Source organism: Schistocerca gregaria, chromosome 1 (assembly GCF_023897955.1).
Source record: "Schistocerca gregaria isolate iqSchGreg1 chromosome 1, iqSchGreg1.2, whole genome shotgun sequence".
Classification (NCBI taxonomy): Eukaryota; Metazoa; Arthropoda; class Insecta; order Orthoptera; family Acrididae; genus Schistocerca; species Schistocerca gregaria.
Genome location: NC_064920.1, coordinates 1,078,476,625 through 1,078,491,150, shown reverse-complemented (window position 1 = coordinate 1,078,491,150; position 14,526 = coordinate 1,078,476,625). Strand labels below are relative to the sequence as shown.

At 38.3% G+C, this 14,526-nt stretch overlaps 1 protein-coding gene across 5 annotated transcripts in view; it reads right to left on the bottom strand.

Moving 5' to 3' along the window:
- Window positions 1-14,526, bottom strand: part of LOC126281792 (lysosomal alpha-mannosidase-like) — a 275,270-nt gene that overhangs the window by 43,822 nt on the left and 216,922 nt on the right. For all 5 annotated transcript variants that reach the window (XM_049981026.1, XM_049981035.1, XM_049981016.1 and 2 more), the window contains one exon: window positions 5,589-5,706. In XM_049981026.1, the coding sequence (XP_049836983.1) occupies window positions 5,589-5,706 (118 nt within the window). The remainder of the gene's footprint in view (window positions 1-5,588; window positions 5,707-14,526) is intronic.

Genomic DNA, 14,526 nt, shown 5'->3' with positions numbered 1-14,526 from the left:
CACAGTATGTTCATCTATACCCAGGAGTATATTGTTCTGCATACGCAGATGGTTGTTTTATTTAATGTTATATCTGTGAGACTAGAAGAGTAATTCCTGAACATATTTTTCCTTGATATTGATCAAATTAAAGATCTTTCGTAGAAACTGACTACTTATTATGTATCCCTGCTCTGCAGTTATTCTACTAGAAAGGCTCTTAGTCCTGAATACACTAATGTATTAGAGATATCTGTAATGTTGGAGAATAAAACTTGTGACCTCAGCAAACAAAATATCTTGGGGTGGCGGTTTCCTTTCCCTTTCTTGTAAATCACACCATCCAGGAATTTCTGTTAGTGTTATACAATTATGAAAGTGAAATGGAGATAGGGCAAACGCTTCTGTTCAATTGACTTTGGAGAACTACTTATTGCACCAAAGTACTTTTTTAATGCAGCAGCTTAGCGTTTTGACTTAGCTGTCATCATACATATTTTCATTTTGTTTCCATCACCTTTCATATATATGACTAGATATACTTTTCTAATGAAAACTGTAATTAAATTTTCATATAGATTATACATCCATATCTAGCATAACCCCCCCACCCCCACCTCAAGAACCATGGACCTTGCCATTGGTGGGAAGGCGTGAGACAATGCTTCATCCAGTCCCAAACATGCTCAATGGGGGACAGATCCGGAGATCTTGCTGGCCAGGGTAGTTGACTTACACCTTCTAGAGCATGTTGGGTGGCACGGGATACATGCGGACGTGCATTGTCCTGTTGGAACAGCAAGTTCCCTTGCCGGTCTAGGAATGGTAGAACGATGGGTTCGATGACGGTTTGGATGTACCGTGCACTATTCAGTGTCCCCTCGACGATCACCAGAGGTGTACGGCCAGTGTAGGAGATCGCTCCCCACACCATGATGCCGGGTGTTGGCTCTGTGTGCCTCGGTCGTATGCAGTCCTAATTGTGGCGCTCACCTGCACGGCGCCAAACACGCATACGACCATCATTGGCACCAAGGCAGAAGCGGCTCTCATCGCTGAAGACGACATGTCTCCATTCGTCCCTCCATTCACGCCTGTCGCGACACCACTGGAGGTGGGCTGCACGATGTTGGGGTGTGAGCGGAAGACGGCCTAACGGTGTGCAGGACCGTAGCCCAGCTTCATGGAGATGGTTGCGAATGGTCCTTGCCGATACCCCAGGAGCAACAGTGTCCCTAATTTGCTGGGAAGTGGCGGTCCGGTCCCCTATGGCACTGCGTAGGATCCTACGGTCTTGGCGTGCATCCGTGCGTCGCTGCGGTCCGGTCCCAGGTTAACGGGCACGTGCACCTTCCGCCGACCACTGGCGACAACATCGATGTACTATGGAGACCTCATGCCCCACGTGTTGAGCAATTCGGCGGTACGTCCACCCGGCCTCCCGCATGCCCACTATATGCCCTCGCTCAAAGTCCGTTAACTGAACATATGGTTCACGTCCACGCTGTCGCGGCATGCTACCAGTGTTAAAGACTGCGATGTAGCTCCGTATGCCACGGCAAACTGGCTTACACTGACGGCGGCGGTACACAAATGCTGCACAGCTAGCGCCATTCAATGGCCAGCACTGCGGTTCCTGGTGTGTCCGCTGTGCCGTGCGTGTGATCATTGCTTGTACAGCCCTCTCGCAGTGTCCGGAGCAAGTATGGTGGGTCTGACACACCGGTGTCAATGCGTTCTTTTTTCCATTTCCAGGAGTGTAGTTAGCAGCAGAAAGAAAACTTGTGTCCTTCGTATCGAAGTGTGGAATGTCAGGTGCCTTAATAGGGCAGGCAGGTTAGAAAATTTAAAAAGGGAAATGGATAGGTTAAAGATAGATATAGTGGGAGTTAGCGACATTCGGTGGCAGGAGGAACATGACTTCTGGTCAGGTGAATACAGGGTTATGAATGCAAAATCAAATAGGGGTAATGGAGGAGTAGGTTTGATAATGAATAAAAAAAACAGGAGTGCAGCTAAGCTACTATGAACAGCATAGTGATTGCATTATTGTAGCCAAGACAGAAATGAAGCCCATGCCTACTACAGTAGCACAAGTTTATATGCCAACTAGCTCTGCAGATGATGAGGAGATTGATGAACTATATGATGAGATAAAAGAAATAATTCAGTTATTGAAGGGAGATGAAAATTTAATAGTCATGAATGACTGGAATTCAATAATAGGAAAAGGAAGAGAAGGAAAAGTAGTAGATGAATATTGAATGGGGGTAATGAATGAAAGAGATAGCTGCCTGGTAGAATTTTGCACAGAGCCTAACTTAATGGTAGCTAACAATTGGTTCAAGAATCATGAAAGAAGGTTGTATACATGGAAGAGGCCTGGAGACACTTGCAGGTTTCAGATAGATTATATAATGGTAAGACAGAGATTTAGGAACCAGGTTTTAAATGGTAAGGCATTTCCAGGGGCAGATGTGGACTCTGACCAAAATCTATTGGTTATGAATTGTAGATTAAAACTGAAGAAATTACAAAAAGGTGGAATTTAAGGAGATAGGTCCTGGATAAACTGAAAGAACCAGAGGTTGTAGAGTGTTTCAGAGAGAGCATTAGGGAACGATTGACAAGAATGGGGGAAAGAAATACAGTTGAAGAAGAATGGGTAGCTTTGAGAGATGAAATAGTGAAGGCAACAGAGGATCAAGTAGGTAAAAGATGAGGGCTACTAGAAATCCATGGGTAACAGAAGTTATATTGAATTCAATTGATTAAAGGAGAAAATATAAAAATGCAATAAATGAAGCATGAAAAAACAAATACAAACGTCTCAAAAATGAGATTGACAGGAAGGGCAAAATGGCTAAGCAGGGATGGATAGAGGACAAATGTAAGGATGTTGAGTCATTTATCACTAGGGATAAGATAGATACTGCCTACAGGAAAATTAAAGAGACCTTTGGAGAAAAGAGAACCGCTTGTAAGAATATCAAGATCTCAGATGGAAAACCAGTTCTAAGCAAAGAAGGGAAAGGAGAAAGGTGGAAGGAGTATGTAGAGGGCCTATACAAGGGCGATATACTGGAGGGCAATATTATGGAAATGGAAGAGGATGTAGATGAAGATGAAATGAGAGATATGATACTGCATGAAGAGTTTGACAGAGCACTGAAAGACCTGAGTCAAAATGAGGCCCCGGGAGTAGACAACATTCCATTAGAACAACTGATATTCTTGGGAGAGCCAGCCCTGACAAAACTCTACCATCTCGTGTGCAAGATGTATCAGACAGGTGAAATACCCTCAGACTTCAAGAAGAATATAATAATTCCAATCCTAAAGAAAGCAGGTATTGACACATGTGAAAATTACTGAACTATCACACCTGCAAAATATTAACACATATTATTTACAGACAAATGGAAAAACTGGTAGAGGCCGACCTCAGGGAAGATCAGTTTGGATTCCATAGAAATGTTGGAACATGTGAGGCAATACTGACCCTATGACTTATCTCAGAAGATAGATTAAGGAAAGGCAAACCTACATTTCTAGTATTTGTAGACTTAGAGAAAGCTTTTGACAATGTTGACTGGAATACTCTCTTTCAAATTCTGAAGGTGGTAGGGATAAAATACTGGGAGGAAAAGGCTCTTTACAATTTGTACAGAAACCAGATGGCAGTTATAAGAGTCAGGGGACATGAAATGGAAGCAGTGGTTGGGAATGGAGTGAGACAGGGTTGAAGTCTTTCACCAGTATTATTCAATCTGTGTATTGAGCAAGCAGAAAAGGAAACAAAAGAAAAATTCAGAGTAGGAATTAAAATCCATGGAGAAGCAATAAAAACTTTGAGGTTTGCTGATGACATTGTACTTCTGTCAGAGACAGCAAAGGACCTGGAAGAGCAGTTAAATGGAATGGACAGTGTCTTGAAAGGAGGATATAAGATGAACTTCAACAAAAGCAAGACAAGGATAACGGAATGTTGTCGAATTAAGTCGGGTGATGCTGAGGGAATTAGAGTAGGAAATGAGACACTTAAAGTAGTTGATGAGTTTTGCTATTTGGGGAGCAAAATGCCTGATGATATTTGAAGTAGAGAGGATATAAAATGTAGACTGGCAATGGCAAGGAAAATGATTCTGAGGAAGAGAAATGGTTGAATATACCTTTAAGTGTCAGGAAGTTGTTTGTGAAAGAATATGTATGGAGTGTAGCCATGTATGGAAGTGAAACATGGACAATAAATAATTTAGAGAAGAAGAGAATAGAAGCTTTTGAAATGTGATGCTAGCGCATAATGCTGAAGATTAGATGGATAGATCACATAACTAATGAGGAGGTACTGAATAGAATTGTGGAGAAGAGAAACTTGTAGCACAATAGGACTAGAAGAAGGGATCGGTTGGTAGGACATGTTCTGAGGCATAAAGGGATCACCAATTTAGTATTGGAGGGCAGTGTGGAGGGTAAAAATCGTAGAGGGAGACCAAGAGATGAATACACTAAGCAGATTTAGAAGGATGTAGGTTGCAGTAGGTACTGGGAGATGAGGTAGCTTGCACAGGATAGAGTAGAATCGAGAGCTGCATCACAGTAGTCTCTGGACTGAAGACCACAACAACAACATCTAGTATTCACTTTTGAGGTTTATACTTTGGTGCCAAAGTCTATAAAAGGCTGACATAAGGCAAGAAACTGAAAATGACTAGATGTTCAAAAAGAATGCAAAGGAACATGTGATTAGCCAACCCCCCTATCTATCAGAATATTTGTACTTGTGAATGTAAATTATGCATAACTCCATTTAACAGACCTTGACTTTGCCAGTATATTGACATCTGATAGTAGTATTTGTAAAGTTAACTTTTTTGACACGTTAGGTGGAAAATCAGCAGCTGGTAGAGTAGGAAGAGTGGTGGTGGTATTTGTCAAAGTAGCAGTTTTTTCATATTGAAAATATATTTGTATGAAGTAATTGATAAGTAATTCTCATAGTTATCAGTGTGAGTAGATTAGAACTCACAATAATTTGTTTGTAATATACTTACAACTGCCTTTTAATATATAATTTGATTCATTTCCTATCCCTTAAGGTTTTTCCTTCATGATGTGATTCACAAAACTCAACTGAATGAGTGAGTGAATGAATCAACAAATTTGGCTTCTAGATAAATGAGTTTATAGATACTTTACAACATATTTATCTATAGTGATTTATGATTAATTAACAAGGTATTTATCTGTTGTATTTTATGGTTTGTCACATTGTCTGTTTGCTTTTTTTCCCGGAATCTTTGGATGACATTTCTTTAATGATTTTTATGACATTTTGCTGATGGCCACCATCAGTGGAGAGTGAATCTTTGGCAACGCCAGCCACTTGTGCTTGTGAAACATCATGATAATAATTGAACACCCATTAACCAAAAATCTTGAGACAAAAGCCAACAGGAAATATGTCAATAGGTGACTGCAAAAGCCTCAAAAATTTTATATTTCTCTTTCCACTACCAAGTCATTTATATTTCCAACTAAACATGCATGTTTACTTTGGAAGAAACAGTAATAATAGCAAAATTGCAACACTAAAGCCATTCACTTACTTGACGGGAATTGGTCCAGCTAACCACTCTAATTCAAAATGGTTATCATCTTTATAAACCCTAACAACTTGGCTTATCCAATCTGTGAATATCTGATGAATTTCATCTACAATTTCTCCTGTAACAAAATAAAAATAAAAACATTAAAAATTATGAAACAGTGTTTTCCATATGTCCAGCCAAAAGCCTGTCAATCATGACAGTTCAGTCATGACACTACATTTTGGTTGCATGTGAGGGGACTATGGGCTACGTCCGGTAGCCGTGAGATTTGCGTAGTACACACTCTTTAGACAAAGAGTCAGACTTCAGTAATTTGCACCTATAATCATGTTCAGCTAGTCTGTTGGTCATGGCTCACCCTGAGCGATGAATATCAAAGTTATCATGGGCAAGACATAACATGAAATTTTATGTATATCACTGCTGTTTAATTATTGTCTCTGACATGTCAATAAGGAGCAAGCCGTCACCTATAGCACATTGATAATGTGGTGCTGCATAGATGCACGTAATACAAAACAGTGTTCACTAGCTTTCAGCAGCTGGCTCTTTTCCCAGTAGTAAGTACACACACACACACACACACACACACACACACACACACAACACTTTCTACCATTCCCATGATGACAACGATTGTTATATTCTATGCTACTTACAAAAATAACTATAAGTATTAGCATACAATGCAAATTAACAAAGGTGATATCTGATAACAGCCTGAGGGTGGCCGCTAGAGTGAGCCACCTACCAAAACAGGCTGAGTGATGGGCGATGCAGCAGTGTGTTTATGTGACTCACAGGCTGCAGTCCACACACACCGACTGTCTTCCATCATGGCCACCAAACACAATGAGCACATTCATGTTCACAGAACAAGGAAGAACATCAGGCATTGCAAACCTTCTTGGCCACTTCATCATATATATGTAATATATCTGTACTATCCAGCCTACTTAATTAATGTCATAACAGTACTTTTCCAAGATAAAATGAGATTAATTCATTCCTTGTTTTGTAATTTCCCAGAGTTTACAAAATTTTGGCAAGTGAGTGCCAGTTACAATGCAGTGAGGCTGTTCAAAATGTTTTGTATGCCTTTTGTGCTTCTAGCACATTTGAAGTCATGCTTATAAGGTACATGCTGTGTCATTAACATTGAATAAATTACTGAAACCACTCTTCAACAAGCAAATCCAAGAAGCCCTCTTCCAACCCTCAGAAACAATGAACACACCTAGAGAGCAGCTCTGCAGGCAACCCTGTTGTTTTTCTTTCTTCAGTGGCATATCAGACACCTATAGTGCATGCACTGTTACTGTTGTGTTATGCTGTTCTTTGTGTTTCCTTTGAAGAGTCTGAAAGAGCTGATAAAAAAAAATCTTGTAGGGACTGTGGGTCAGAAACTGTGTGCTATTATGTTACTGGATTCTGTAGTAGCAGCCAAAACTACTGTTTTGGTGTTTTGGGTAGGAAAAAGTACTGCTGGAGACTGGAAAAAAATCTAGCTGAAATTGAAAAGTGAGGTGTTTGCCAAGCTAGTGGAAGTTGAATAAAAGTAAGGAAGACAATCTTGAAAGGTAAGCATAAGGAAGTTGAAGAAGCTTTACTTTTGTGGGGTGAACATTTACGAGGAAATGGTTTTCCCATTACTGGGCCAGTATTGCAAGAAAAAGCATTAAGTTTCACCAGTAAATAGAAGAAGCTTCATCATTTACTGTCAGTGATGTTCAATATTCACCAGATTATCATTAGTAGAGAGGCTCTATCCACTGACAGTGAGGCTCTGCCATTGTTTAAAGACTATCTTTCAAAGTTAACTGACAAGGAGTGAACTAGTGGCGAAAAGTTGTACAACTGCAATGAGAATGGTTAAAATTACAATATGCTCCTTCTGAAAATGATTGCTTCAAGAAATGAATCTGTGGCAACTAGATATAAGAAAAATAAAGAACAATTTACAGTGCAGGCTTGCAGTGATGCAAGTGGCACACACAAGCTTATGCTTACATTAATAGGGAAATCACAGAGAGCTAGAATGTTCAAAAACCTGAAAAATCATGGATCACTGCCCCTACATTACACTCATCAAAAGAAACCATGGATGATTCAGAAATCTTCAAAAACCTGGTTCCAAAGTGTATTCACACCAGCTGTAGAGAAATACGTGAAAGACAATAGTTTACTAAGAAAGTCCTGCTGTGTCTTGATAACACATCTTTGCATCTTACCAGCAATGAACTCACAGACAGAGATGTAAAAACATTATTTTTATCACCAAATGTGACTGCTCTTTCTCAGGTGATAGGCTGGGAATCCTTGAAATGAAAAAAAAAAGATGTATTTCCACTGTCTTCTCAGATTGTTGGTATCAGAGATTGATAATAGTGTAACCATACTGAAGATGAGTGATTTGCTAGATGTCATAAAATGGTTGTCCAAATTGTGTGAAGAAATTCCAAGTATATAACTTGTGGGGTCTTGGAAAATTCATTTGGACAATGAAGCTGGACATAACTTTGACTCCATGTGTGAAACCGAAGTCAAACAGGGGAACAATAGTGCTGTTTGATTGTTCAAAAAATGCACCAGGTTGTGAGAATGTCAATAAGAGGACATTACAGAATTGATGGAAAATGATGAAGTTGGTGAACTAACTGACAATGATATTGTGGGGATGGTGAAGCAGGGGGATGAAACAAGAGGAGGAGGCAACCTTAGATGACAGGGGTAATCTCTTCCCACATTCAGAAGTGTTCAAGATGATTGAGGCAGTGCTGCAGTATGTTACTGAGCAGATTGAAGCAACTCTAGCTAATACCATCTGTTTGTGTTAAGTGGAGGGACTCTGCAGCACAGAAGAGGCTTAAAGGAGGAAAACAATCATCTAGCAAAGACTTTTTTAAAACATCAAACTCGTAAGTTTCATCTTTTTCACTAGGCTTAGCTTTTCATATGTATGTAATCATACATTCATACTTTACAGTACAGATAATTTTATGTTTTCTGTAATAACTTTGAAGGGTGTATGGTACATAATAAACATTTATAACTAACATATAGTACATAAGGAGTCATAAAATGGTAACACTGTAACAAATGTACATAAACTCTATCTAGACTTAGGACTTTCTGATCACTCAGCCTTGTTTATCTGACTGTCTGAAACTCATAAACATAATACACGAAAAACTAAGATCAGAAAAAGTTACTATAAAACAAATATTGAAATATTATATGAGAAACTAAGTAAAGTTAAGTGGTATCTCGGGGCTCGTGATACTTAAAAAGTTTTCCTGAAGTATTTAATGAAACTTCTCCACCAAGATCATTTTGCAATAAAACATCAAGTAAGGAAAAATGGACCACACCAGGAATAAAAATTTCCATTGAGAAGAAAAGGAAGCTACACAATCAGCTGAAGTACAACAACGGTCCTGATTTTGTAAAAACTATAAAACTATTTTTAAAAAAGTTGTGAAAGCTTCAAAAATAATAGCAAATAATAAATCCATTCTGTGGCAAACAAGTAAAACAAGGGCAGTAAGTCAGTAGTGAAGTTTGAATTATCTGTCAAAAATTACAAGCAAGACATTTCAAAAATCAAACTTAAGGAAAAATCTGTTGTAAATCCAGCTCAACTACGTTAGTGTTTCAATGAGTACTTCATAAATGTAGCAAAATCTTACTTATATGTAGCAAATTATGAGCAGAAAGTAAATAGTTTTGGGCTGAAAGGCAATATCACTGAATGTCTTAAAAAAATTTAACACAGTCCCAACAAAAGTTGTTGAAAATGTCATACTCTCTTTATAAAACAAGGCCTCTGCTGGTTGGGATGGGATGATGACCAAAGTAATGAAAAAAGTTTAGAACATAATAACTCATTCACGCTCTCTCATAACGAACAGGAAATTCATTTCTACAAAATTTTGAGGATATGGTTCCTGTGTTTAAATGGAAAGAAGTAAAAGTAACAGATATTAAAACTGCAATAGCAAAATTAAGTTACTCAAAATCAGAAGACATTTATGGTCTCCCCAATTTTGTAATAATAAAAATAGCAGATGTAATAGCACATCCAATCTGTTCTCTTATGAACCAGATGTTTGTCAGTGGCTGTTTCCCTTCATCCTTAAAAATGGCAGTCGTTACTCCACTGCACAAGAAAGGTGTCAAGTCTTGTCCTAATAATTACCGGCCGATCTCCCTTGTACCCATCATATCAAAAGTAGTGGAATATTGCAAACAGCTCCAAATCAGTCAACATCTGTTTGTGAATAATATTCTTAGTGACTCTCAGTATGGCTTCCGGTCTGGCCTGTCAATGGCAAAAGCAGTTGAAGATGTTGTTTCATATATATTGTCATCATTCGAATCAGGATTATCAGTTAATGCCACTCCTGTGGACCTCAGCAAGGCATTTGACTCTGTCAGTCACAGGATACTACTAGAAAAACTGCACTTCTATGGTGTTAGAGGCTCAGAACTATCTCTGATCAGATCCTATCTGAACGACAGAAAACAAATTGTGCATTTTAACAATATGAGGTCAAATGTCTTGGATATCATGCAGGGTGTAACACAAGGCTCAGTGTTTGGGCCTTTACTTTTTATAATATATGTACATTACTTGCCCAGCACCATGTTATATAAATCCACACTCTATGCAGATGATACAACTTTTGTTACAGCAGGGAAAGATTTAAGAAAATTAAACGAGGAAAGTGAGGCTCATCTCAGAGCAGCCATCAAGTGGTTCCAACTCAATGACTTGTATATAAATCATGATAAAACTGTAAATATTCTCTTTAGCTTGTGTGTTAAGAGTGATAAGATTGATTATGTCTCAGCTAAACCACTTGGGATCCATCCTGACTCAAAATTAACGTGGAAGAGTCATACCGATTATATTTGTACTAAGTTAGCATGTGTGACATATTTGTTAGGTAAACTAAGGTCATGTGTTAGTGGTTAAGTTATTAATCAATGCATACTATACCTTTTTCCACACCCATTTAACATATGCCACTTTGTTGTGGGGAAAGTCACCCGGAGCAAAACAAGTATTCATTTGGCAAAAGAAGGCAGTTAGATGCATCCATGGAGTCAGAAATAATGAGTCTTGTAGACCATATTTTAAAAATCTAAAAATACTAACAGTTGCAGCCCTCTTTATACTAAGTTGTCTGATACACACAAAAGAAAACCAACACAGTCACAAACTACGACAATCTATCCATCACCATGACACACGTGTAAAACAGCAAATTGACATCCCAGTTGCTAGACTAAAGAAAACTCAAGATAGTTACAGGTAGATGGGAGTAAAACTATTTAACATGTTGCCAATAGAGGCACATAATGTGTCACTGAATGAGTTTAAAGGTGTCACAAAGAAATGGCTTAGAGAAAAAGATTTTTATAGAATAGAAGAGTTTATAATATACACTAAAGATAATCTTAAGTATCGGTACTAATATAGTTTCACTTAGATTAAACTTATATATGTAAATATAATGCAAATACCTTGTGCAGCATCAAGGACAAATTTTTGTATCTTATTAGACAATAATTATCTACAATATGTTACACCATTTCTGTTAGTTATGTAAACTGTATATGTACACAAATGACGACATCAATTGCATTTTTCAATGCCTAAAGATGGATAATAAAATAAAAAAGGTTATTTTCCTGATTTGTTGGAATATGCAGAAGTAAAACCATTGTTTAAAAAGGTTCAGAAGATAATATGGGAAATTTTTGCCCCTTTCTATACCGCATGCCATAGCAAAAACATATGAAAAAGTTGCAGCTTTACAGATACAAAGCTTCATCACATAGTATGATACCATTTCAGATAACCACTTTGGCTTCCAACAAGATAAAAACACAGTAGGTGCGATAAATGAGTTTACTGAAAAAAATTACTTCATTGTTAGACAGAAAAGCTAAAGTTTGCATGAATATTCTGTGATCTTACAAAAGCATTCGACTCTGTAAACCATGCCCTAGTACATTTCAAACTCAACAGGTATGGAACAAGGGATATTGCTTTGAAATGATTTGAATCATATCTCATGGAGAGGAAACAAAGGATAATAATCACATCCAACAGAGCAGACTACTTCACAGAGTGGAAAACTGTATCATAAGGTGTTGCCCAAGGCTCAATTTTTCGGCCAGTTTCATTTGTGTTCTACATAAATAACTTACCTCTCAAGATAAATACTCATCTAACCTTCTTTGCAGATGATACTTCTGCCGTAATTGAAAATGAAAATTCTGATAACATACTACAGAGTTTTGTGAATATGCTAAGTAACTTGGAAACATGGTTCAATCTAAATGGCTTTAGCCTAAATGTTTCAGAAACCCACATAATGAGTTTTAAAATCAAACAAAAAAAACGGAATAAATCTGTATTACTTACAATAATCAGAAAATGGAAGAACTTGACTCAGTCAGATTCCTAGGAATAAACTTAGACAGAAATTTGAGTTGGAATTCACTTATAGAACATGTAGCAAACAAATTAAACAGCCTTGTGTTTGCAGTGGAAATTTTAGGCATTGCCACACACGCCAGGAAAATGGCATACTTTAGCTACTTTGAATCTGTTATTATATGTGGCATAATTTTTGGGGAAACTCATGAAACGTTAAATGAATTTTAAAGTTGCAAAAATGAATCATTCGTAACATGTGAACTGTGCCAATCGAGGGCTTCACATTGACCATTATTTAAAGGCCTAAAAATGTGAACTGTCCCCTCTTTATACATCTTTGAGGTGATTCTTTTCATACCTTAAAAAAACATTTTGAACACTAATACAACACAAGACATAAATCTTTTTGCTCACCTCACATGACCTACAATTGTGTGCTCAGACTCCTCAGTATATGGACATGAAAATTCACAACAGAATAAAAGGGTGTTACATAATGAATAAGAAGATAAATACTTTTAAAAGCAAATTTATATGATTTTCTAAGTGAAAGATGCTACTACTCAGGGGAAGCTTTCATGAACAACAAAGTGACACTTTGAGCTGGATCCCTATAATGGAATAAAAATTTAGGATAGTTAGAGTGATTGTAAATATTGTGAGTTTATCAAAATTTTAAATAACTAAATTTTTCACAAGGTAATATTGTAAGTGGGACAAAATTTCAAGTAAGTGAATTGTAACCTTGACATGTCTCCTGTACATCATACATAGTTCTGAAATTATGTATTTTATGACATGAATAAAACACATTTCACATTTCATGTAGATTTTGCACAGAGCAAATGAGGAACAGTATCTCAAATTTATACTACCAAGAGAAAGCAAACTGACAAGCATATTAACATGCATAACAAAGCAGCTGTTTAAGTCATTGGTGTTGTTGTGTGCAGCATATTCAGCAACTGGATGGCAAAGTTTGTGTTTGCCCAGTTTGGAGGTGGCCTATTGATGTCTACAGGATGGCCAGCCAGTCTGGAAATATTTAGGATTTTTATTTAAAAAATTTATTTCAAACTCTGTCTTCCCATCAAATTTGCCAAATACACTCCCAGCACAAGTTTCTACTGTGCCTATGCTCCTGACAACCACAGAGTTATGCCACATCTCAGCCAATAAGGAATATGCATGCTAAGTCACATCTGGTTGCTCAAGGATCCTGGTGGGTAGTGTGATGTGGCATCTCTCTCTCTCAGTTTGTAACTTCGAGACAGAGCAGGTGCTATCTCACAATCCAGACTTAGACAGAGTGGGCAGCTCCTACAATTCAGTCTTGGCACTGTCCAGACTGGCAGTCAGCCTTTGCTTCTGCCCCCACGGTGAGCCCTTTCTGTATTCCAAGCATCAAGAATACAGATCAAATTTTGTTTATTTAACTCTGATGCCCAGGCATCCTGCTTTGCATCATGTACACATGTGAGTACACAGAATGAGATTTTCACCCTGCAGTTGAGTGTGCGCTGATATGAAAGTTCCTGGCAGATTAAAACTGCGTGACTGACCGAAACTCGAACTTGGGACCTTTGCCTTTTGCAGGCAAGTGCTCTAGCAACAGTTGGTAGAGCACTTTCCCGAAAAAGGCAAAGGTCCCAAGTTCTAGTCTTGGTCCAGCACACAGTTTTAATCTGCCAGGAAGTTTCATGTGAGTACACTGTTGGTTACCTGTAATGTCCACACAAAAAATGCACAGTAATTGCAGCATAGTTGATATATTGCATGACTGATTTCACATGTAGCTCTGCCTTTTATAAGGCAGGAAATGTCTGTGAATAGGGTACATTACGAGGTAGTGGACGGGTGTATGGGGCAGGTCTTGTGCATGAGTCATCCACAAGGGAATGACCTGTGGAATGCAGGACTGAGAGCAGGACTGGAGTAGCAATGGATGAAGATTTTCTGTAGATTGGGTGGGCAGCAGAACTTTAGATGAAATTGGTAAGGTTTGAGGTAACAATTTGTGTATGATGACCTTAGATTAATTTTGTTAGCTTATATACATGGTGATTAAAAAAATAAAATTACAAACTGACGTGGTACACTGAGCATACAACAAGAATCAGTAATGACATAGAAACCGGGGGTCGCAAATGCCACGAGAGGGCTCTATGGTCACAAGAGGGCAATGCCTTACCAACACAGTCAGAATGCACAATGTGACACTATTCACACCATGTGTTGGGGGAGTAATGTGGCTAGCTGCAAGTACCTTGAAATGGCTGAGATGTATTTGATTTGTGGCGTGGCCAATTGCTATGGACGAGAAGCTGTGATATAGTATCGTGTCACACATTACTCCCCACCCTGTATCACCAATTGTGCAAAACTGGTTTGTTCTGTGTGTACAAGCTGGATGCTGGTTGCCAACAAACATTATAGACAGTTGTCGCAGAACAAAGCATTCTCAAAAGAGTGCAGTGTATGTCA